We start from the raw sequence: 21,512 nt of genomic DNA, 5'->3' as shown, positions 1-21,512 counted from the left end.
ATCAAAATTTATAGGTGCAGCTATTGGTAAAAGGCATAAAAAACTCAACCTTTTTCGAGGAAGCTATTCTATCATGATTAAAGCATCCACCATATGTAAAAGCATGAAAAAATAGTATGACAGGAAAATAAACATCACAGGCATATAATCATATTATATTGCGAATAGTATGGCCTCTTGCATCACAATGGGCTCCATCGCCATGGCTACAAGGTGACCTCCATTGCCATCCGTCCTGTCTTGTGGTGATCATCATCGCCATCGTGATTGAAGCTTCTATGAAAAGATACTAAGCTACTACATCTAATAGCTAGTGAAATAATTACATGAGGATTCAAATATCACAAGTCGACACGCAGATCGTTATACAATAATGGTGCAACCTCAACCCGGTTGTGTTAACTTGCGACACGCAGGCCGCACAAATCATCACATACATCATCACATGATATTGAGGCCATACCATTCACATCACACCCTGCAAAAACAAGTTAGGCGTACAACGTGTTCTACCAAAGTAGCGCTTGGGAAGCCGCTACAGCGAGAAAGCAACGGCGGGCCGGTCAGCGGGCGGGGGGTCGAGGGGGGAGCCGCCCCCCGCGGGTCTCAGGGCAGCGCCCTGAAAACCTCACGGAATTACACAGATCGCATCTAAGGAATCCCTATGAAAATCTCATCAGAGTGATCGCATCACCTCAAATCCGAGCCATTCATAATGCCTCAATTTTCACTAGGTCAATCACATTGACCGTGCAAACTTTGCACTTGAGAAGACTGCATCTACACATGACCTCGATCTGTTGGTTCAATCTGCTGACTATGCACACAGTTAGTCCCGATGGTGATTCCAGCCGGTAGGGATATGTCGTATGCATAACAGAGAAAGAACACAAACTAATCTTTTGTCACATGCCGCGCAATCAACTCGCTCCAGTTTTAACCCCTTATGACCAATTGATCTAATCAAACCGTGCAAAAGTAATAGATCCAATCTACTACAACAACATATCACCTATATGCAAAAGATCCAGACCAAAAACTACGCAAGATGGCTCTGGTACCACTGTAGGGAAACGGGTAGGCTACGCTAGCATCACTACCGCATATACCCAAGATACTTGCGAGTAGAAGATCATAGATCGTTACCACTAGACGCGCAGCGCAGCGGAAGAAGTCGCGCGTCGATGTAGAGGAAGTAGTCGATCACGTCCCACGAACCGAGCTCCTCGTACTTGATCCCAGCAGCCGATCAGCGCAGCAGTCGCAGCAGCGCCTCCACGGAGTCCACACGTACGGGGATGAAACACCGGGCGTCAGTGTGCTAGCACCGCACGCACGGCAAGGGCGGCGGCCGAGAGAGAGAGGGAGGGGCGGCGGCTAGGAGGTGGCGCGGCTCACAGGGGATCGCCCCCCTAGCCCCTCCCTCGTATATATAGGGCGTACTAATGGGCTTCTATCTCATAGGCCCATTAGTGATCCTAATTTTTCTTGGATTAATATTTTTTTGGGCCTTTAAATCGTATTGTGATGATGGATTCTTGGGCATATCACCAACACATGGACATGGAGGAGCGGATGATCCAAAACGGCGGCTGTTGTGTTCCATCACCGTTGGCGACTCCAGCGGCCGGACATGTCATGTCCCCGACGCCCCCCTGATCGGCCCCACAGTCTGGTACTGGTGCGACTCCAGCGGCCACATGCGTGGCGGTCGGAGCCGACGCCGATCCGCGGCCGGCCTCCTCCGCTCCTCCCCCTGCCGCATGTGCCGCCACGAGCCTGCTAGCGCGGCAGTTTTCACTGGCCTCGCTCGCCATTATCATAGACCATACACTACTACTCGTACTTGTACTGGTCTAGTCTACTAGTAGCCAACGCCGCCGATGTGCGTTGCGCGAGTGAGTAAAATAAACACAGTGGTTGATCTCGCAAACCCGCGCCGTGACAGCGGCGAGCGGCGCTGGCCTGTCCGCGCCGGCGCCGGCGCCGGGCCAGGGGGGACGCGATCATGCTCGTCGTCCTAATCTGCAAGCCCCCCTCCCTGCATGGTCAAACATGCAACAGCTAGGAGCACAGGCGAATCTGCGGCCAGTAGCGCGATCCAGGGTGGCGCATCGACCAACCGGGGCAACCAGCCGATGTGAAGTGGCAACGCCCGCCGCCCAGCAGCCCCAGCGTGCCCCAGCCTTTGGACGGATGTGATCCCGGACGCGACTCGCCGGTGACACTGGCATTTTCATGCCGTTTCTTTTTTTTTAAGTAAAATTTTCATGCCGTTTCGATTTGATCTGCAGGGAGAGAATGGATGTAAGGTAGGTAGGTAGCATATGTACACTCACATGGGTCCGGCTCGGGCGGCCCAACCTTAATTATAGGGGCCAAACTTTTAATCATGTCACATTAAAAAAAATAGTATTTAGAAGTATTAAATAAAAATTAATTACAGGACTAATTGCAGAATCTGGAGCTAAATTGCGAGACAAATCTAATGAGATATATTAATTCATAATTAGCGAATTATTACTGTATTAAATTATGAATTAATTACGTTTATTAGATCCGTCTCGCGAATTTGCACTGTTAAAAAAAATTATAAATAAAATTTATTTGATACTTTTAAATGATAAAATTTCTTTTAATGTAATAAGAGTTAAAAAAAGTTGCTAGAAACAAACAGCTCTGCTTCTCCCAGAGACCCTAACATATAATGGAAAGCGTCAGTTCGACAGTCCGTTGCCAATGCTACACCTACACAAAGAAAATCAGTGTTCTTCATCGGTATCGGCTCCAGTGTCCAGTGGCGGTCAGTCCTTCGCTTTCCTGCGTTTTGGGGCTGATGGCTGCTGCTGCGAAACTGCGTACTACGTGCGGCAGCCATTATACTCCCCACCCACACCCAGACATCGGGCTTGCCGCATGCTTGTGCTGCCTGTGCGTGGGCTTTCGATACTTGGCACTCGAGGAGTTGTTTGATTTGAGGGGCTAAATTTTAATCTATATCATATAAAAAAGAATTTTAATATTTAGAAATATTAAATAAAATTTAATTATAAAACTAACTACAAAATACTAGGGCTAAACTGCGAGACGAATCTAATAAGATATATTAATCTATAATTAGAGAATGGTTACTGTAGCAAATTATGAATTAATTAGGTTTATTAGATTCGTCTCGCGAATTAGCACTCAGCTGCTAAAAAATTTATAAACAGATTTTATTTGATACTCTAAAATATTAAGATTTCTTTTGATGCGACGGGGACTTGAAAAAAAGTCCCAGCAATCAAACAGTTGCATCGCGTGCACGGCCTCCGTTCCAGGTGACACTTGCATAAAAGTAAGCAGCAGGTCCCCCAGTCCAGTCATCAGCGATTCTCAGGATCGCCGCCATTCGCTCTCAACACGCTAAAAACATTCGATGTGGTTGGATGGTTTTAACCGGACCGATCACACTGCAGGAGAGCGAGGTGGAGTTGAATGTTGCGGCGGCCAGTGCTCTTCTGGCACCAGGTACTGGAGAGAGCACCCTCATTTCTCAAGCCTCGTGTTGGATTTTGTCTGCTTCACAAGTAAAATTCGTAAAGCAATGCTATCAACTCCCAACGAAAATTCTAACTGAGAACGTAGCTGCCTATACGTCCCGGTCAGCTTCAGTTTCAAATTTCAATGATGATTTTTAACTACTCCAAACATAAGGAATCTCGTAGTATGTAAACCACCTGGTGAAGAGAGTGGACTTCTAAAATCGCAAGAGAATCCAAACATTGAAATATTCTAACTTTACATAAGCACCTTATAAGTATTTTTAACCGTAATCAATATAAGTAATTAACAATAATCCATTATTGATTACAGAAAAAATAATCTGAGGAAAGAAATCTTGCCTTTGCCAATGGGTTTCACCAAAGCTCCTATTGCCAGAGCCATGCATCCTTCCTTTCCCCATTGCTCTGTTCGATGTGTCGTGGCTGATGCTGATTTGTTATGAGAGGAAAGTACTGCTGACTGGCTGGTGACTAGTGGTTGATGCTGATTTGGTGTGAGAGAAAAACACTGTTGACTGATTGTAGCGAACAGAGTGTCAAATCAGTCGCCACAATAGAACTCAATGCGCTCAACAGAATATAGATCACACAAGCTAAAAAAATAATAAGACGGACAACAGTATATCCAACTCAACCAGTGTACCTTCAGTACAGAAGCATACACTTCCCGTTGCTACAAAAGGATCACTTGAATAAAAAAAACATGATAGAAGCAAACATTTGTGTTTCAAAGATCAGCCTAACTCCTAAGGCACCCGTAGCCAATCACTGTGATTAGGTCACATGCTGTGAGGCTAGGCGTTCAGACACCAAGGCCTCGTCAGGTCAAGTTGGCTTCAGCAGTTGCTGAATCTTGCCCATACCATCGACCGACCTTCTACCCGTGTCATCCGGCTGTTGAAGGACTGTTCCTAGTTCCAATCAGATCCTTGTTGAATTGCAGTACCCCTTTGTGTACAAGTGAGCAGTTTTACCATAGCAAGAAGCTATCACCTTATTCTATTTCTTATAAAGTTTCATTCTACAAAAATAACTAAGTTAAAAAAAATACTCCATCTAAATACACAACATCTTCATTTTTTTTGAACCACAACATGGATCTAAAGTACTACTAACATATCGCACTGAAGTCCAATCTAATTTTTATTACTCACCCCACTGAGCCAAAAGGTCTTGGGTTCGAGTCAGCCTCTCTGCATGCAGGGGAAAGACTTGCCTCGGTTATTCCTTCCCCAGACCCCACTCACGTGGGAGCTACCAGCACTGGGTCTGTCCTTTTACAGTTTATCAATAAAAACTTGATGCTCTTCCGTGCTATTGACATTTCTGTACGCAAAATAAGTGATCATGGACGAAGTAGTCTAGGACCAGAATTTGAAGATATCCATGAAGCAATTACATCAGCAAGTGTCTCAACATCCTTTGAGATCTGTGCCCGTAGAATGCCCGAGTCAGTACCCAAAGTGGTACCAACCTCCTTAGCAACAGCCTCCCACGGTGTGCCTGCAGTCAGATTTGCCAGAAGTTCACCTCCGCGGTTCACTGCATCAGCCATTGCTGGTGGAACATCAGGAAGCACCTGAAGAAACAAAACATAATTACTCTGCCAGAATTATAAAATCTCTGTTCTAACAATGGCTTTTCAGTAACTCCAAAACAAGGAAAGATGAAAAGGAAAACAGTACCTGCTGTAATGGCAGACCATGATCCCCAGGAAGTGATCGAATCGACATATCAAGCAATGAACTAATGGCTGCTTCAGAGCTTAGTACTTGTGCAAGGATAGAGGTTTCATCAATTTGATCATCTTTGAACTTTATTAAGAGGTTCCGAGAAACTCCATAGTAGGACTTTATCTGCAGAAAATTGTGATGTGCCAGTAAGTCAGCATGCATAGAAATAAAATGGCCCAGACAAAAATCTTGGTAATTCAGCATAAACAGATTGAAATATAAATTGACGACAATCCTAAGATTGGTTATAAACTTAAGTTTTGAACTGAAAATTCTGACAATCTCAAATAAATAGGTATTGACAGAATTCTGTACAACACCAGAGACAATTTAAAAATACGTTCATAGATTTTATCTCTGTGAATTAATTGACTTAAGGTAAGTTTAGAGAACACAAAACTACAATAATTGTTACCAATTCTCACATGGGAGGTAACATATATATTAATATTAAAAGAATAGCACTAAACATACCAGGCGTCGTGTCTCTTCTGGTTTTGGAATGAAGTCCTCCCGCCCTTTTACTAAGTTCATATACAACGGAGGAAGTTGTTGAAGTAAAGGTAGAAGTTGCTTAACAACAGGAGGGCTTAGATTCTCAATCTGCTTAATGGCTGCTTCTGCCTGTTATGCAGAATATAAGCTACTAAGCTATGTGGATGGATGGATTCAAGTAGGAAATATACATGCACCCAGCTACTTTTCACCGGACAGCAATAAATTTATTGTGTTTGAAATATTCAAGCAAAATAAATAGAACAATCTATGGTCATTCTTAATTTCACATCCTTCAGTCATTGTTAACTGATCAAACCCAGGTATTTTCTTCCATATTGAGTTTGGTACTTAGTAATGTAACTAAATGGAAAACATCAAAGCAGGAAATGGAATAAAAGGGCCAAAATGGCAAATCATAAAGTGTGCTATAGGAAGAGTGAAAAATTCTCAATTTCAATGGAACATGTGGCACCTCAATTAACATTCTTATGATTAGCAAATCCTCAACTTTCCCTGTAAGAAAAGTAAATGAAATGGATTTTCCCAACAACAAAAGTAAAAAAGATAAGTTGGCCCTAAAGAAAATGTATATCAAGTCATCATACCATGGAGTGTAACAACAGAAAAAACATCCGAATGCAATCTTCCAATTATTTCTAAAAAAAGGCCATGCAATTCTGATATTTAAAAGTTACAATTATGATATAGAGAGGCCTACGGAACTAAAATTGAATATTCTGGTAGTTTTGTGGCAGTAAGTAAAGGTGTAAAGCTACACAAATAGGATATTATAGTTAATATAAAAAATGGTTCAAGCTACATTTCTGTTATTCGGGACAACCCCTGAAACTTCTGCATGAGACATCTATAGTCTTCAGAACAAGGAAGGAAATACCAAGGTGAACACTGACGGCGTAAGCATAAAAAATTAACCTGTGTGTAAGATGTTAGTCATTTCAAGCAACAGTTTTGACACCAAAGTAACAGAAACAGATCGTACCCCAAAACGGACTGTTGGATATGATGTCAGCTGGGACAATATTGGACCAAAACTCTGTGCCATGGGAACAATTACTGGTGAAAATAGTGGGATGGCAGAGCTTGCCTCCTGCAAGAAGAGAAATATCAGAACTACTCGTAGTTGTCCAGAGGCAGATTTTTCTGGAACAGGCAACTTGAAAAGAAGAAGAAAAAACTTGAACAAAACCTTCTCTGAGTAGAAAAAATGAGAGGGTGCTAATGCCATCTTATAAAGGCATACATGGTTCATAAAAGTATATTGGCAAAGTCGCATTCAAACAGCTTTATCACGTGTTAAAACTGATGGATCTGTTTTATGAAGGAAGGAATCATACAAAACTTCTCACCTGGCTTTAGCATTTGCATCCCATGGTGTATGAAACCGAATTTGAGATAGGAAGAAATTTATCAGCTTGTGAAGCGAAAACATCTGGAATATGTGGTCCTCTCTCATCCACACATCTGAAGTACCGCAGGAAACAAATAACTCTAGACTCTACAGTCTACACTCCAATCCTTATTTCAAGGACCAATTCTGAGCATTGGGATGTAGGACTAGAACAAAAGAGTCACATTTGCAACAATACAAGCAGATCAAAAGAAGCAATAACCTGACCCACACGTGAATGATCGCATCAGGTCTTTGAGTCTTGTGGTGTCTTTCGGGGTATGCTTTGACTTCAAACCATTTTTGTGTTTGTGGTGATGAACATGGCTTTTGTGGACTAGTCGAAATAAAATAATGATAGAGAAACTGTTCTTTCATTCATACTCTACAAAATTCTTTCATGACTGCAGAAATGGCACATGCTTCTCAAAGCGATCAAGGGTGGCCTGACAAGCAGATGCTGAAGGTGAAATTTTGGACGGATGTGTTTGTGAAGTTACCAAGAGAGCAATTGCAAGAAGATCTGGTGTGATCATCTTTGGAGCTCGGGAGAATTAGATCCTTCTAATAGTAGAGAAAACTTGGTTCTGGTTGTTAAACTACTTTCAATTTCTTTTGTTTTATTTTGCAAGTGGAGTCCTCAGCAAAAAAGCAGGATAACCTTTCTCTAAAAAGGAGATAGGAGGGGAGAGACGCAAGACATACCTTGTTGTTAAATGACATCAATACATTTCCACTTCGCTGCACAGCATATCTTGATCCTGGAATATGTCATGAAATATATTATATAATTGATTGAACAATAGCAAGAAAAAAAATAATTTCAAAGGACAAAAAAGTTACTTCATAAACATAACTGAAATTCAATCCATGGTAAACTCTTACCAATCAGCATGTGGATAACAGATCCCAAGGAATGTCCAACACCAAAAGTTGGGAGATCATTTACCTGAGTTAAATTTCATATAATTATTAGTAAAATGGACCAGAATCCAAGTTACTAGTCAAATAGTTCTACTTACAGGCTCATTCAAGTTTCTCAAGCACCTGTCAAACTTAAACTGAACTTCATCAGCAATGAAGAAATGATCGAAGCCACTCGCATATGGCGTAGCAATCACCAAAGCTCCCCTAGATTCCAAAATATACAGGTCAGCATTTGTGCACTGGAAGTAGGAATCCTAGCAAAAGTTTAGCAATTCCGGAAAACTTATAATGACAGAGTTAATTAGTCAGAAAATAGTTACGTACATGGTCCATAGGAAAGGTTAGACACTTTTTGAACATACCTGTCCGCGAGCCGCTCGAGGAAAAAGCGGTACGTGATCTGAGGCGCGGCTCCGACAAAAATCCCTCCGACGAAGTGGACAGCGAACGAGGGCGCCGAGGACTTGGGTCTCAGCACCCATGCTCCCTAGCGTAAAAATGAGTCACCGCTAAGGGTAATATAATTTCTTCTGCCATTTCCGCATCTGAGCAACATCTACTTTAATGTAGTCCCATCTGAGCAGCATTGATTAGTACGAGCATGGCACCCATCAATCTACAAAACCCATCCTCTGGTCTTGTTCCTGCCTGTTGATTCCAGAACTAGGACCAGACACCTCATGTGCAGCAGCAGCGGCCCTTGTTGACGTACATGTTTTCTTTAGCCTCGACTCACGATCGCCAGGCAGGCTCCTCTCCCTGCCAACATTCTGACCAGACGCAGGGCCATTGTTCTCTTGTTTACCACAGATGGATGCGTTCCTTGCATCACCTTTTCTCTTCCTCTCGTTCACCACTGCTTCAGGAGCCACAGGAAGAGAGGAGTTCTCTCTGAGCTGACTTTCATGATCTCTTAGCTGAAGCATGCTCAAATGCTCAAATAAAAGAATCATATAGTAGAATCAAAGATAAATAGCACAACATCTTTAAAAGAGACACCTTTTGTTCAGCAACTAATCGTTGATGTTTTTGTTCCTTCAACTTGAGCTCCAACAATTTATTCTAAGAAAGGAAAAGGTAAATCAATAAAACAAATCCAAACATGTTGCAAAATCTAATGATGGTTATTGCTAGATTGGTAATAATATTTTTGATTTTTGCGCCTGTCTAAGTTTGCAGTCTAACTCCACGATCCGAAAAACAGATAAGAATTGGTACACAGAAATTCCAAGTTTCCTAACTAAATAAAACTGTCATTTGAGAATGTGCCTTGGAATCTAACAGACCTTCAAAATCTTTTACCTAATAAATATTTCAACAGGCTGTCAGATACAAGTCAAAAGCAATAACCAAGAAACACCAGAAGAACCAACTCTTCAAATAATTATATACCTTTTCTTGCAAGTTCGTGCAAAGTTGCTCTTTCTCTTTGGCTTTGGTCTCTGCTTCTTCAAGCTAACATCATTCAGCAGGAAAAATACAAATTACATATCATTAAGCTAGACTTAAGCAGGTTGCTAGCACAGTGTGCAAGTTATCATGAAAATTAACTTATGAAAATGCACAACTAAAACTCACCATATGTTTGGTCCTACGAAGTTCAACAGTATCAACTTGCTTCTTTGCTGGTCCCAATTCAATACACCGAGCACGGCTAGCAAATTTTAAAGAACTCAAGGTTTTCAATATATCACTATCAGCTGGGCTAATTTGCACAAACATTAACACTTTCGAGCCGCCTCCTATTATCAATGTTGAAAGGAACAGAAAGCAAATTAATCATATGGCTGTTAGCCTCACCTCCTTACCTGATCCTTGATCGGACCCTCACACTCCACTCAAATAGGAGGCGGCTCACCTTGTACTTAGCTCACCTTGTCTATAAATTGAAGAGCAGCTGCAGCTCCAAAGATTAAGCAGCACCATTCCTCTCGTGTGCTCTTCCTGCTCTTCTTCCTCTCCTGTTCTTCTTCAACCTGTGTGTGTGTGAGTGGAGTGTGAGGGTCTGATCAAGGATCAGGCAAGGAGGTGAGGCTAACAGCCATATGATTAATTTGCTTTATGTTCCCTTCAACATTGATAATAGGAGGCGGCTCGAAAGTGTTAATGTTTGTGCAAATTAGCCCAGCTGATAGTGATATATTGGAAACTATGAGTTCTTTAAAATTTGCTAGCCGTGCTCGGTGTATTGAATTGAGACCAGCAAAGAAGCAAGTTGATACTGTTGAACTTCGTAGGACCAAACATATGGTGAGTTTTAGTTGTGCATTTTCATAAGTTAACTTTTATGATAACTTGCACACTGTGCTAGCATCCTGCTTGAGTCTAACTTAATGATATGTAATTTGCATTTTTCCTGCTGAATGATGTTAGTTTGAAGAAGCAGAGACCAAAGCCAAAGAGAAAGAACAATTTTGCACGAACTTGCAAGAAAAGGTATATAATTATTTGAAGAGTTGGTTCTTCTGGTGTTTCTTGGTTATTGCTTTTGACTTGTATCTGACAGCCTGTTGAAACATTTATTAGGTAAAAGATCTTGAAGGTCTGTTAGATTCCAAGGCACATTCTCAAATGACAGTTTTACTTAGTTAGAAACTTGGAATTTCTGTGTACCCATTCTTATCTGCTTTTCGGATCGTGGAGTTAGACTGCAAACTTAGACAGGCGCACAAATCAAAAATATTATTACCAATCTAGCAATAACCATCATTAGATTTTGCAACATGTTTGGATTTGTTTTATTGATTTACCTTTTCCTTTCTTATAATAAATTGTTGGAGCTCAAGTTGAAGGAACAAGAACACCAACGATTAGTTGCTGAAGAAAAAGTCTCTTCTAAAGATGCTGTGCTATTTATCTTTGATTCTACTACATGATTCTTTTATTTGAGCATGCTTAAAGTAATGCCGACCTTGGTACCTCCATATTTCAGCTAAGAGATCGTCAAAGCTAGCTCAGAGAGAACTCCTCTCTTCCTGTGGCTCCTGAAGCAGTGGTGAACGAGAGGAAGAGAAAAGGTGATGCAAGGAACGCATCCATCTGTGGTAAACAAGAGAACAATGGCCCTGCGTCTGGTCAGAATGTTGGCAGGGAGAGGAGCCTGCTTGACGATCATGAGTCAAGGCTAAAGAAAACATGTACGTCAACAAGGGCCGCTGCTGCTGCACATGAGGTGTCTGATCCTAGTTATGGAATCAACAGGCAGGAACAAGACCAGAGGATGGGTTTTGTAGATTGATGGGTGCCATGCTCGTACTAATCAATGCTGCTCAGATGGGACTACATTAAAGTAGATGTTGCTCAGATGCGGAAATGGCAGAAGAAATTATATTACACTATATGCTCCCTAGCGTAAAAACAGGGCCTTAACCAACACAATCGGGACAGCCGCAGACTGGAATCACAGTACAGGAGACAGCAGCAGCCACCGAGACGCACACGCACCTCGACTTCGGTCCAATCTCCGGTCGAACCCCAGCCCTCCCGGGACTGCCTCGCCGCCTCCGTGATCACCCTGCGCTCCGGCCCCCAACAGCGAGAGGTTAAGCTGAGAGCGGGCGCGAGGTTGCCCCAGATGAACAGAAGAAGGGAACCACGGGACCGTCCTCCCCCCGCCTACCTCTCGATCTGGGAGTAGAGCTGAATCGACCCGTCGGAAGGCGCCGCGGCGGGGCGCGGCCCATCTCCGTCCTGCGACGAGCAGCACGAGATGGCGCGCCTCCTCCTCCTCCTCCTCCCAATCGACGCCGCGACGCTGCTCCGGGACCCCGCGAAGAGGCGTGCGGGCGAAGAGCCCGCCGCGCCGCCGCCCCCGCGCGCCCGCACGGCGGACGCCGGCGGCGGAGACGCCGCCGCCGTCCTTATCATCTCCCCCACTCCCGCCGCTGCTCTGCAAGCCGTACGGGTTTTCCTCGTTGCGTCTCCGCTTCAACTACCACTCTACCAGTGCCAGAGTGCCCGAGTGCGGCTGTCACGCCACGCGGCACGCGCGCGCCCGCCCGCCCGCCCGCCACACTCGGCGCGGGCGAGCCCGCCGACGCGGCCCGAGAGCCAGCCGCACGATGCTGCCCCGGAGCGGCCCGCCCGACGCGTTGTCGGACGGGTCAAAGGTCGCACGAGGCCAGAACCAGAAGTGCCGCGCCGGGCCCGTTGGGGTGCGGGGGCGGGCCGGCCTTCGGCTTACGCCGCACACCACACCCCGACCCGCTGGGCTCGTATAACTTTGGGAAAAAGTTTAAATAACCCCCCCCAGACTATGATACGTTGGATACATAGGACTCTGAGGTATGAAACCATATACCAGACACATTAAACTTTTGCAAATGGTACAAAAAACCCCCCAAGACGGTATTGGAGCCCGGTTTTGCCCGCGTGGCTGTCCACCCTGGCTTCCCCCGCCACCGTGTCTCTTGTCCCCGCCTGTCAGACCACCATGGACAAAAGGGGAAGCCCAGCGCGGACCAAAGGGGCGGACCAGTCCCGGACGACTCTGCCTCCTCTGTCTGTTTCTCGGTCTCCTCGTCTTCTCCGAGGCGTCTCCGTCGTCTCCGGCAAGGCGCACGGCGGGTTCATGATCAGGAGGTCCGTTCGCTAAGCGGTCTGGCGCAGGAGCAAGAGGTTAGTCCCCGCTTTGCCGTTCACCCATTTTTGCCCCAAGGTTTGGTCGTGATTGGACTAGGTATGGGAATGAGGGTTTCTATGGGAGGGGAAATTTGGAAGTAAATGGCGATGAAGTAGTGTAGTTTTATGTATTCGGCTTGTTTGTAGTAGACATAGTTTGGATTTTAGGCGTTAGGGTTGTGGGTTTAGGTTATTTTGGTGGAAAGTTGGGGTTTTTTTGGGGGGTATTAGGTTCCTGCAGGTTGGGGTAAAAGTATACAAATGCGTAAGATTTTGATGTATGATTGCTGCACATGTTTTGATATTGCAGGATGGATAATCTTGCTGTTCGGTTTCACTTTGGTGGGTCATTTCTCAATACCGGTGGGCAGTTGCAATATGTTGGAGGGAGAACAGGGATGTCCGAAGTTGAGTTGGACAAGATATCTTATCCAGAGATCAAGGGTCATCTTGCTGATCATGTGACCCACTCGAGCTGCTACAGGTTGCATTGGTTGAAGCCTGGTTGCCAATTGTCAGATGGCCTTTTGTTACTTACTGATGATGCATCATGCCAATGGATGGCTGATAACATGACTGATGGAGGTGCTGCAGACATATATGTCGAGGAAGTCTATGGTATGCAGTGTGTTGAGCAGAGTCCTGAGAAAAAGGATAAGGATTGGAGGAGTTTTATGCAGTTCTATAGATCCCCACCTAAGATTTCACAAGACTACAATGAGGCTGAATGCTATATGAGTGGTAGAAGCGAATATGAGCAGAGCTATGTTGATGGTTCTGCTGATGACGAGGTAGATGATGCTGATGGCAATGCTCATGAAGACAGCAGTGACAATGACACATCAGATGAAGAGTACAAGCAGCCACCAGAAGATGACAGTTCTGCTGATGATGAAGAAGGCCAACAGTTCAAGAAATTTGCAAAAGAGATTAAGCGCAATATAAAGGCTAAGAAGCTTGGAGTCCATGGGAGCCAGCTTGGAGAAATCAGGCTTGAAGATGTTGTGGCCGAAGTGCCAAACTTAGATGATCCTGGTAGCCCATGCTACGACTCTAGTGATGCCTATTCCTATGAAGAAGACAGTGATGGAGAGACACAAAGGTGGAAGAGCATAGAGAACCGATATGACAGCAAGGCTGCAGTTCCTATCTTCACACTTGGAATGGCCTTTAGGAGCAGTAGGCAATTCAAGAAGGCAGTGGTGAAATATGGCATAGCAACTCACAAGCACATCAAGTTTGTAAAGGATGAGAAGAAAAAGGTGAGGGCTATGTGTACTTGGAAAGGTTGCAAGTGGCTGATATATGGTTCCATCACCAGCAGGTCTGAGTGGTTCAAAGTTGTTACCTTTGTTGATGAACATACTTGCCCACCAAGGAGAGACAACAAGTTGGTCACATCAAACGTGATTGCAAAACATTATTACAGTGAAATCAAAGATAATCCCACCTGGAAGGTTGGCCTTATCAAGAAAGCAGTGCTTAAAGACCTGCTTGCAGATGTGTCCATTGCCAAGTGCAAGAGAGCAAAATCATTAGTTCTAAAGGCTGCTCTAGATTCCATGAAGGGTGAGTACACTAGGGTTTATGACTATCAGGCCGAGCTTCTTAGGAGCAATCCTGGCTCAACAGTTGTGGTCTGTTTAGACCCTGAAATTGAGGACAGGCATGTCTTTGAAAGGTTCTATATTTGCTTTGATGCTCTGAAAAAAGGATTCAAAGCTGGATGTAGAAGGGTAATAGGATTGGATGGGTGTTGGTTCAAAGGTGCCAACAATGGGTAGTTGCTCTATGCAATAGGTAGAGATGGTAATAATCAAATGTACCCTGTTGCTTGGGCTGCTGTGGCAACTGAAACATATGAATCCTGGTACTGGTTTCTAGGGCTGCTACAGAAAGATCTCGACATCTGCAATGGAGGGGAAGATTGGGTGGTAATATCTGACCAACAAAAGGTAAGGAGTACCCTCTCTATGAATGGTTTCTGTCCTCAATTGTAGCAATTCCTTAATTGTATACATCTGATAATTGTGATGCTTCATATACAGGGCTTGCTAAAGGCAGTGAGTGAACTGGTTCCTAATGCTGAACACAGGATGTGTGCAAGGCATATATATGCAAATTGGAGGAAGATACATACAGATAAGGAGTTGCAAAAGAAATGGTGGGGTTGTGCTAAGGCACCTAATAGAATACTTTTCAATTACAATAGGGCCCGCCTAGCTCAAGATACACCACAAGGAGCTCAGGATATGATGAAGACTAGCCCTGAGCACTGGAGCAGAGCATTCTTCAGGTTGGGATCCAATTGTGACTCCGTGGACAATAATCTGTGTGAGAGCTTCAACAACTGCATCATGGATGCAAGATTCTTTCCTGTTATTTCCATGAATGAAGCAATTAGGAAGAAGTTAATGGTGAGGATTCAAGAGAACAGAGCAAGGGCAGAGAAGTGGACAGGGACAATTTGCCCTAACATTTTCAAGAAGCTGAAGGTCAACATCATAAGGTCAGGCAAATGTGATGTGCTGTGGAATGGAGATGATGGCTTTGAGGTGCAGATGAAAGAGAGTCACAGGTTCATTGTCAGCTTGGAGCAAAGGACTTGCTCATGTAGGTACTGGCAGCTTTCAGGACTGCCCTGCTGCCATGCCATCAGCTGCATCTACAAAGCTTCCAAAGTGCTGGATGAATTTATAGCTCCATGTTTCTCTGTGTCAGAGTACAATAAAACCTATGCTCATGTCCTCCAGCCAGTTGAGGGCCCAGCCAATTGGCCAATTTCTGATATGCCAAGGCCAGAACCTCCAGGTTTTGTCAAGATGCCAGGTAGGCCCAAAACTGAGAGAAGGAGGGAGCCTGGTGAGGCACCAAAGGGGACAAAGCTTAGCAGGGTTGGCACAAAGATGACTTGCAGGCTGTGTGGAAAATCAACTCACAATGCAAGAAGGTGTCCAAAGAACCCAGAAGCAGGCAAAAAAAAGAATGCACATATAAAGAGGGATGCAAAGAAGACGAAGAAAGATGGGCAGCCATCAACTTCGGCAAATCGACAATCTACATCCAGGGGTAAAAAGAGGAAACTTAGTGAGGTATGTGAGGCCCTCAGTGTCCTATGGCATTTTTGTTTCTATAAAAATTTACACCTCTCCATTTGTAGGACCTGGCTCAAGGCCCTGCTCAAGTTCCTGTCCATGCTCCCGCACAAGGTACCTGGGGCAGCCAGACAAGTTCCATTACCCAGCCAGCAAACCAAGGAGGGACATCTCTAAGGCGTTCAAGAATTGCCCATCTGTTGTTTGGGGACAACATCTAGTAATAGGCAGTAGGGAAGACAATAGTAATAGATCAGCTAGTTCAGTTAGTCTTTTGGATGAACAATGTATTATATTCAGTGTCCATGTAGGACCTGGCACTAGAAGTGCATGATGCACTTGTGCAGCCTTTTGGATGAACATGTCTTTTGCTTGGTCTTTTGTGAAAACTTCATGTAACACCTGACTTCACCAGTCCTTGAAGGGTAGCACAAACATAGATATGGATATAAGTGCAACTAACTGCACTTTAATTTGCACAAATTCATATGCTCTTGTTCCAGTTGTTCAATTATGCATTCCTATTGTGAACTGGTTTGAGATGCACAAAATGCACATTTTTATTGTGAACTGCTCTGAGATTCATTGAGGTCAACACAAAATAGCTCATTCATTCATTCATGCCTTACACACAAAATGCATCAATCCTGGACAGCACCTGACATCAAGCCATCACAACACCTAACATCACACCTAGCATCACACCAACCACAAATACACACACAAAGGGACAGACTGATCTGGACCTATCCCCTGCACACATCTTCATAGCCATTGCTTGTAGCAATTCATCCTTCTCTGCCAACTTCTTTTTCATTCCTTCTCGTTCTTCCTGCAGACTTTGGTTCATCTTCTTTTGATCTTCAAGCTCCCTGCTTACAGTCACATCAACACTCTGAAGCTCATCAACCTCATCTCTCTCTGCCTTCATCCTCCACACAGCATTCCGAAGATCTATCAACAAGGTCTTCATGAATTCAGAATGCTCACCATCAAACCACGAGAAGAACTTGCAGTCCATAGCTGACTGTAAAGGAACAAAGCACATCAAGAAGGAATTGTTCCTGAACCATTCCAAACAAAATCAACAACAAAGAGAGTCATCCTTACCCGTGCCCTGCTGCATCGGTAGTACCTGCGCCCCGGGTTGTCGTCGCTCCACGAAACCCTCCTCGGTGCCTTCAGCCCGCACCGGCAAATCACCGCAGGCGCATAGTCCAGAGGACCTTCGCGGGCAGGCACCGGCGGCCCCTTCGATGATGGTCGCGCCCCTGTAGAAGAGACCCAGGAGGAGGTCGATTCGGCCATCAGGTCGCCTCGCCGGCCCTAGGAGCCTTCCTCCCTCACCGGACCGCAACCTGCTCGCCTCCTTTTTCCCCGCCGCCGCACTTCTCTTCGCGCCAAAATAAGCCGGCTGCCCGCCTCCTCTTCCGCCCTATTTCAGCAGCGAGAGCACCTTGGTGGTCTGACAGGCGGGGACAAGAGACACGGTGGCGGGGGAAGCCAGGGTGGACAGCCACGCGGGCAAAACCGGGCTCCAATACCGCCTTGGGGGGTTGTTTGTACCATTTGCAAAAGTTTAATGTGTCTGGTATATGGTTTCATACCTCAGAGTCCTATGTATCCAACGTATCATAGTCTGGGGGGTTATTTAAACTTTTTCCTATAACTTTGCGTCCACGCCTGCCGCTTGGCTTGAGGTCGCTGCTCCTGCTCACCGGCCGCGACGACTGGACGGGCGATGCGACCGTGGGCGCGGCGCGGCGCCGGCGCCGGCGCGGAGGGAGGCGAGGAGGCGGGCTCCTCGAGCTCTGACGGGAACACCAGGAGCGCGAATGCGAGCACGAGCTCGAGCACCGCTGCTAGCAGCGGCGCGGCAGCGGCGGAGGGGCGGGGGATCACCCCAAGGTCGGCGGCCACCATCAACCTCAGCCAGGAGTACAGGCTCGCCATCCACACCGAGTCCTACCAGGAGATCTGGGATAAGATCCATGTAGACGGGGGCTGGCGACGGGGGGTGCGAGGCGGCGGCGGCAGCGACGAGGAGGAGGAGGAGGAGGAGGTGCTGGACAGGATCACCCTCGCCGGCGTGCTCCGCCCGGAGGAGGCGGTGGTGGAGCGCGCACTGTGGGACGCGCCCGACACGGAGCTCACCCGCCTCGCGGCGGACTACCTCCGCAGCACGCACAACGCGTCGCTGCTCTGCCTCTCGCTCCGCCGGGCGCTCCGCCGCGCGCGGGCGCTGTACGGGCCCATCACCGACCTCCTCGCCCTCATCCCGCTCTCGCCGCGCCTCGCCGCGCCGCACTGCGACTGCGCCTTCGACGCCTTCCTCCTGTTCGACCAAATGCCCAACCCGTTCCCGGCGCCCGGGGCCGGGTTCCAGGGCGTTCACCGGAGCTTCGCCGGCCTCAGGAACCACCTCGACCTTCGCCTCCTCAGTGTCCGGCGCAGGCGCCGTTGGCTCCGCTGCGCCAGGCGCGGGTCGGGCATCTGCCTCATCGCCTGCGCCACCGGCGCCGCCGTCGCGGGCCTCGTGCTTGCGACGCACGCCCTTACGGCGCTGCTGGCGGCGGCCCCTGCTTGTGCTGCATCCAGCTCCTGCTGTCCATTGGCAGCTTCGATGAAACGCCTGCAGAAGCACATGGACCGGCTGGACGCCACGGCCAGGGGCACCTACGTCTTGAACAATGACGTCGACACGATCGAGCGGCTGGTGGGCAGGCTCCATGCCACTGTGGAGAGCGACAAGATGCTTGTCCGCCTTGGGCTGGACTGTGGGCGAGGGCAGCATCACACCATAGAGGAGGTGGTGCGGCAGCTCAGGAAGAATCACCCCAGCCTGCTACGGCAGCTTGCTGACCTTGAGGAGCACATCTGCGTCTACTTTGCAGCTGTCAACCGTGCCAGATTACTCCTTGTGCACCACCTGAATGCCCAGTCTGATCCTGAGTCTCCATTGTCATGACTCTTGAGTTTATGAGTCTAACACAATACCTTCAAGAATAACTCGATGTCTCAAGACCTCATCTAACTCCAAGTGATCTGACACTGAGTCACCATTATTATGAGACCATGAGTCTCCAATGGTACCTGCCGTCAAGAATTAGTTGATGTCTCAGAGACCTCATCTATCACACTAGGTGATGCACAAATTTCTTATTTTAGAAAGGTATGGTGCATTATTATTATTAGCCGCGTGACATATTTTTTAAATTGTTTAGACCTTTTTGTAGTTCTATACATTTCATCTTCTCTACTTTCAGAAGTTATTGTGGGATTGTAATGGCACAATGTTTCTGATAGGCTCAAAGTGTTCACCAATTCCTTAGAACCGAATATTTGGACAATTGCTTGCAAGTATCATCATGACAGTTTTGTTGCAAGCAATGTGTTGCTTGTGCTATTCAGAGGTTCCTTCAGATACTTAACTTTGCATGCTGTTATATCTGTATTGATGTTTTGAAACTTGAAAGCGTCATCAAATCATCATGGTTGCTGTACTTCTTTATTCCCTTTTATAAGATTATCTTGCTTGCAGTATTGATATGGGATGCCAAGTTTCGTATGGAAATCCCATGTTGCTTAGTTGATTAAGGAATTTTGCAAGGATAATGCTTGCAAAATCGTTTCAATTTTTCAACTATTAAGGTTCATCAAATGGTTCGTGAACAATTTGCTTGACTTGATAGTATCTTCTTGCTTGCAGGGAAAACCAACTTATGATTTGTCAATCTTCAGTGATAGATTTTCCTTTTGCAACTTTATTTGTCTTATTGTGTTTTTCTGTTTTTTCTTTTCTACCAGGCACTTGTTTCTACGCTTTGCAAGTTGATAGAGTTTATACAGATAATTTTCTTTGCAATCTCATGTATTTTATTTTTACCTATATGGAATGGTTACTGAAATACTACTATACAGTCTGTATTAAATATATGACCCTTCGTGGAAATATTTGGTTAGATGCAGATATTTGTTATACGATTATAGTAGCTGGCATTCTAAGTAAATCATTGTATTTGCTTTGCTTCTACATTCTAAATGATGCTTACAACTTGCTACTTTTTGGAACTTGAGTTGTCAAATCCTATTGGCTATTGCTAAGGTGCTTCTGCAATTATCTCCACATTGCGTGGAAAAGCATGAATTCTTGTGTTTCAAACATTGCTTCTGTTGTGATTCTTTCTGAGGACAAGGGGAAAACCTTGCAATTGCAACTCAGGATCTGATGTTGTGGTTTTTTGTGAACTCTACATGTTTTATGTGAACTGACAGTTCAGTTTGGACTCGACTAGCATACAACACTACATTTACAGAGTCAAATCATATGTGTTTCCATCTCCAAGGGTACCCTTGATCGTATCTATCTTTCAACAACCAAATATGGATTTTGATCTACACCTCAACACTTTCACCTGAATTTGATTTTTCAGTTGTAAGTAGGTGCTTCAAATATTACAGGCTGTTTGCTACTCCCTCCATTTCAAAATGTAATTTGTTTTAGTTTGTCAAGTTCGTAGAAAAATTAGCTTTTCAAAAAAAGTTTGTAGAAAAATAGTGTAGCAACTTCCATAAATGCACTGTTTAAGATGTATGTAATTGCGGTTTTAATAAAACTAATTTGATGTTGATACATCTTTCTACAGACTTGCTCAAAATTAGGAAAGTTTCTTAGGACAAAACTAAATACCTTATTTTTGGGACAAGGGGTATTGTCATCCTTCCCCTGCGCTGCAACCTAGCTACATTGAACATTATATGATATTTATATGCCTATCTGGGAATTCTCTAGCCTTCACCGTTAATGCATTAACACAATTCAGCAAATCTTTACATTTTGGACATTACCCCTTGGTGTCATAATATTATGCTGCTATATAGTGCATTGTCAAGATTCCAGTGGTGAGAATCTTAACTGGAAATTCGTAATTGGTTTCAGCCATTGCTATGTATAGTTGAGGTTCATCTGGATGCATACATGCAATTATGTATTTCAATCTTGTAGCACCGAGGATTTGACATATCCATCTTCAGGATGGAAATAAAATGTAGTTTTCTGTTCGATTCCTCTGTTCTCCTTCGGGCAGCATCCATCTCTGGTGTTGACTGTTGAGTGTAGTGTGTTTACCATGACCAGTACTTAGGCTACACAATACCATGGTCCATGGTTGCTACATAGAGAAAATTAGCTCCATATTTTTTTTGTTTACAACATATTTGGCGAATTGGTGTTTTTATTTAGCAACTACAGTTATTTGTTGATTATTAAAGTACATGGAGAGAGGTTATGATGGAGCCCAAACTATCAATAAGACAATTTTAGGAGGCTATTGGTTTATGGAGAGTTTACTCCTAAATTTACACGTTGCGGATTTAGGGTCATTCTTTGTAAGTTACCCTGCTATGCAAGTTGTATCAGGCAAGCGGATCACAGATGAATCAAATAGCCTACTTCCATGCCAATATCCACATTTTATGCGTGAAGATGAATCCAAATGTTTTGGAATGTGAAAATGAATTGGATAGCTCAAATTTGAACGCTCATTGGGGATCAGTTGTCTGCAAGTATCCATATGTGTCAATAATGATTTTGATAAATGAAATCTTATGAGTAAAAATCTAAATCAATACAAAAAAATAGATTTGTCTCGCTGTGCCCACTATGATTTTGATGTTTGGGATTGTA

General features: G+C 44.9%; 4 protein-coding genes across 7 annotated transcripts; 3 read left to right on the top strand and 1 right to left on the bottom strand.

Moving 5' to 3' along the window:
• Positions 1–4,139: 4,139 nt before the first annotated feature.
• LOC120694364 lies at positions 4,140–12,013 on the bottom strand. 2 transcript variants are annotated; one of them, XM_039977490.1, is made up of 11 exons: positions 11,731–12,013; positions 11,556–11,625; positions 11,446–11,457; positions 8,474–8,598; positions 8,207–8,315; positions 8,070–8,133; positions 7,890–7,945; positions 6,777–6,884; positions 5,753–5,902; positions 5,231–5,401; positions 4,140–5,124 (listed from the first exon to the last, which is right to left on the bottom strand). In XM_039977490.1, exons 1-11 carry the CDS (start codon positions 11,976–11,978, stop codon positions 4,891–4,893), a joined length of 1,347 nt encoding a protein of 448 aa, XP_039833424.1. In that variant the 5' UTR covers positions 11,979–12,013; the 3' UTR covers positions 4,140–4,890. The 2 variants fall into 2 exon arrangements, with proteins under 2 accessions (XP_039833424.1, XP_039833425.1); XM_039977491.1 differs by lacking the exon at positions 11,446–11,457 and having other exon boundaries at positions 11,731–12,012.
• A 595-nt stretch (positions 12,014–12,608) lies between these two features.
• LOC120694363 lies at positions 12,609–14,515 on the top strand. Its single transcript, XM_039977489.1, has 2 exons — positions 12,609–12,728; positions 13,042–14,515. Exon 2 carries the CDS (start codon positions 13,043–13,045, stop codon positions 14,513–14,515), a length of 1,473 nt encoding a protein of 490 aa, XP_039833423.1. The 5' UTR covers positions 12,609–12,728; position 13,042.
• A 16-nt stretch (positions 14,516–14,531) lies between these two features.
• LOC120694362 lies at positions 14,532–16,047 on the top strand. The gene is made up of 3 exons (XM_039977488.1): positions 14,532–14,686; positions 14,780–15,823; positions 15,892–16,047. Exons 1-3 carry the CDS (start codon positions 14,552–14,554, stop codon positions 16,045–16,047), a joined length of 1,335 nt encoding a protein of 444 aa, XP_039833422.1. The 5' UTR covers positions 14,532–14,551.
• Positions 16,048–17,493: 1,446 nt separating this feature from the next.
• LOC120694369 (UPF0496 protein At3g19330-like) lies at positions 17,494–19,859 on the top strand. 3 transcript variants are annotated; one of them, XM_039977502.1, is made up of 2 exons: positions 17,494–18,998; positions 19,634–19,859. In XM_039977502.1, the coding sequence occupies exon 1, from the start codon at positions 17,568–17,570 to the stop codon at positions 18,792–18,794; it is 1,227 nt and encodes a 408-aa protein (XP_039833436.1). In that variant the 5' UTR covers positions 17,494–17,567; the 3' UTR covers positions 18,795–18,998; positions 19,634–19,859. The 3 variants fall into 3 exon arrangements, with proteins under 3 accessions (XP_039833436.1, XP_039833434.1, XP_039833435.1); XM_039977500.1 differs by having other exon boundaries at positions 19,536–19,859; XM_039977501.1 differs by lacking the exon at positions 19,634–19,859 and adding an exon at positions 19,093–19,257.
• Positions 19,860–21,512: the final 1,653 nt, after the last annotated feature.

The sequence above is a fragment of the Panicum virgatum genome, unplaced genomic scaffold, assembly GCF_016808335.1.
Source record: "Panicum virgatum strain AP13 unplaced genomic scaffold, P.virgatum_v5 scaffold_5273, whole genome shotgun sequence".
Classification (NCBI taxonomy): Eukaryota; Viridiplantae; Streptophyta; class Magnoliopsida; order Poales; family Poaceae; genus Panicum; species Panicum virgatum.
The sequence above is the reverse complement of the archived record's forward strand: the minus strand, read 5'-3'. Positions and strand labels throughout refer to the sequence as shown.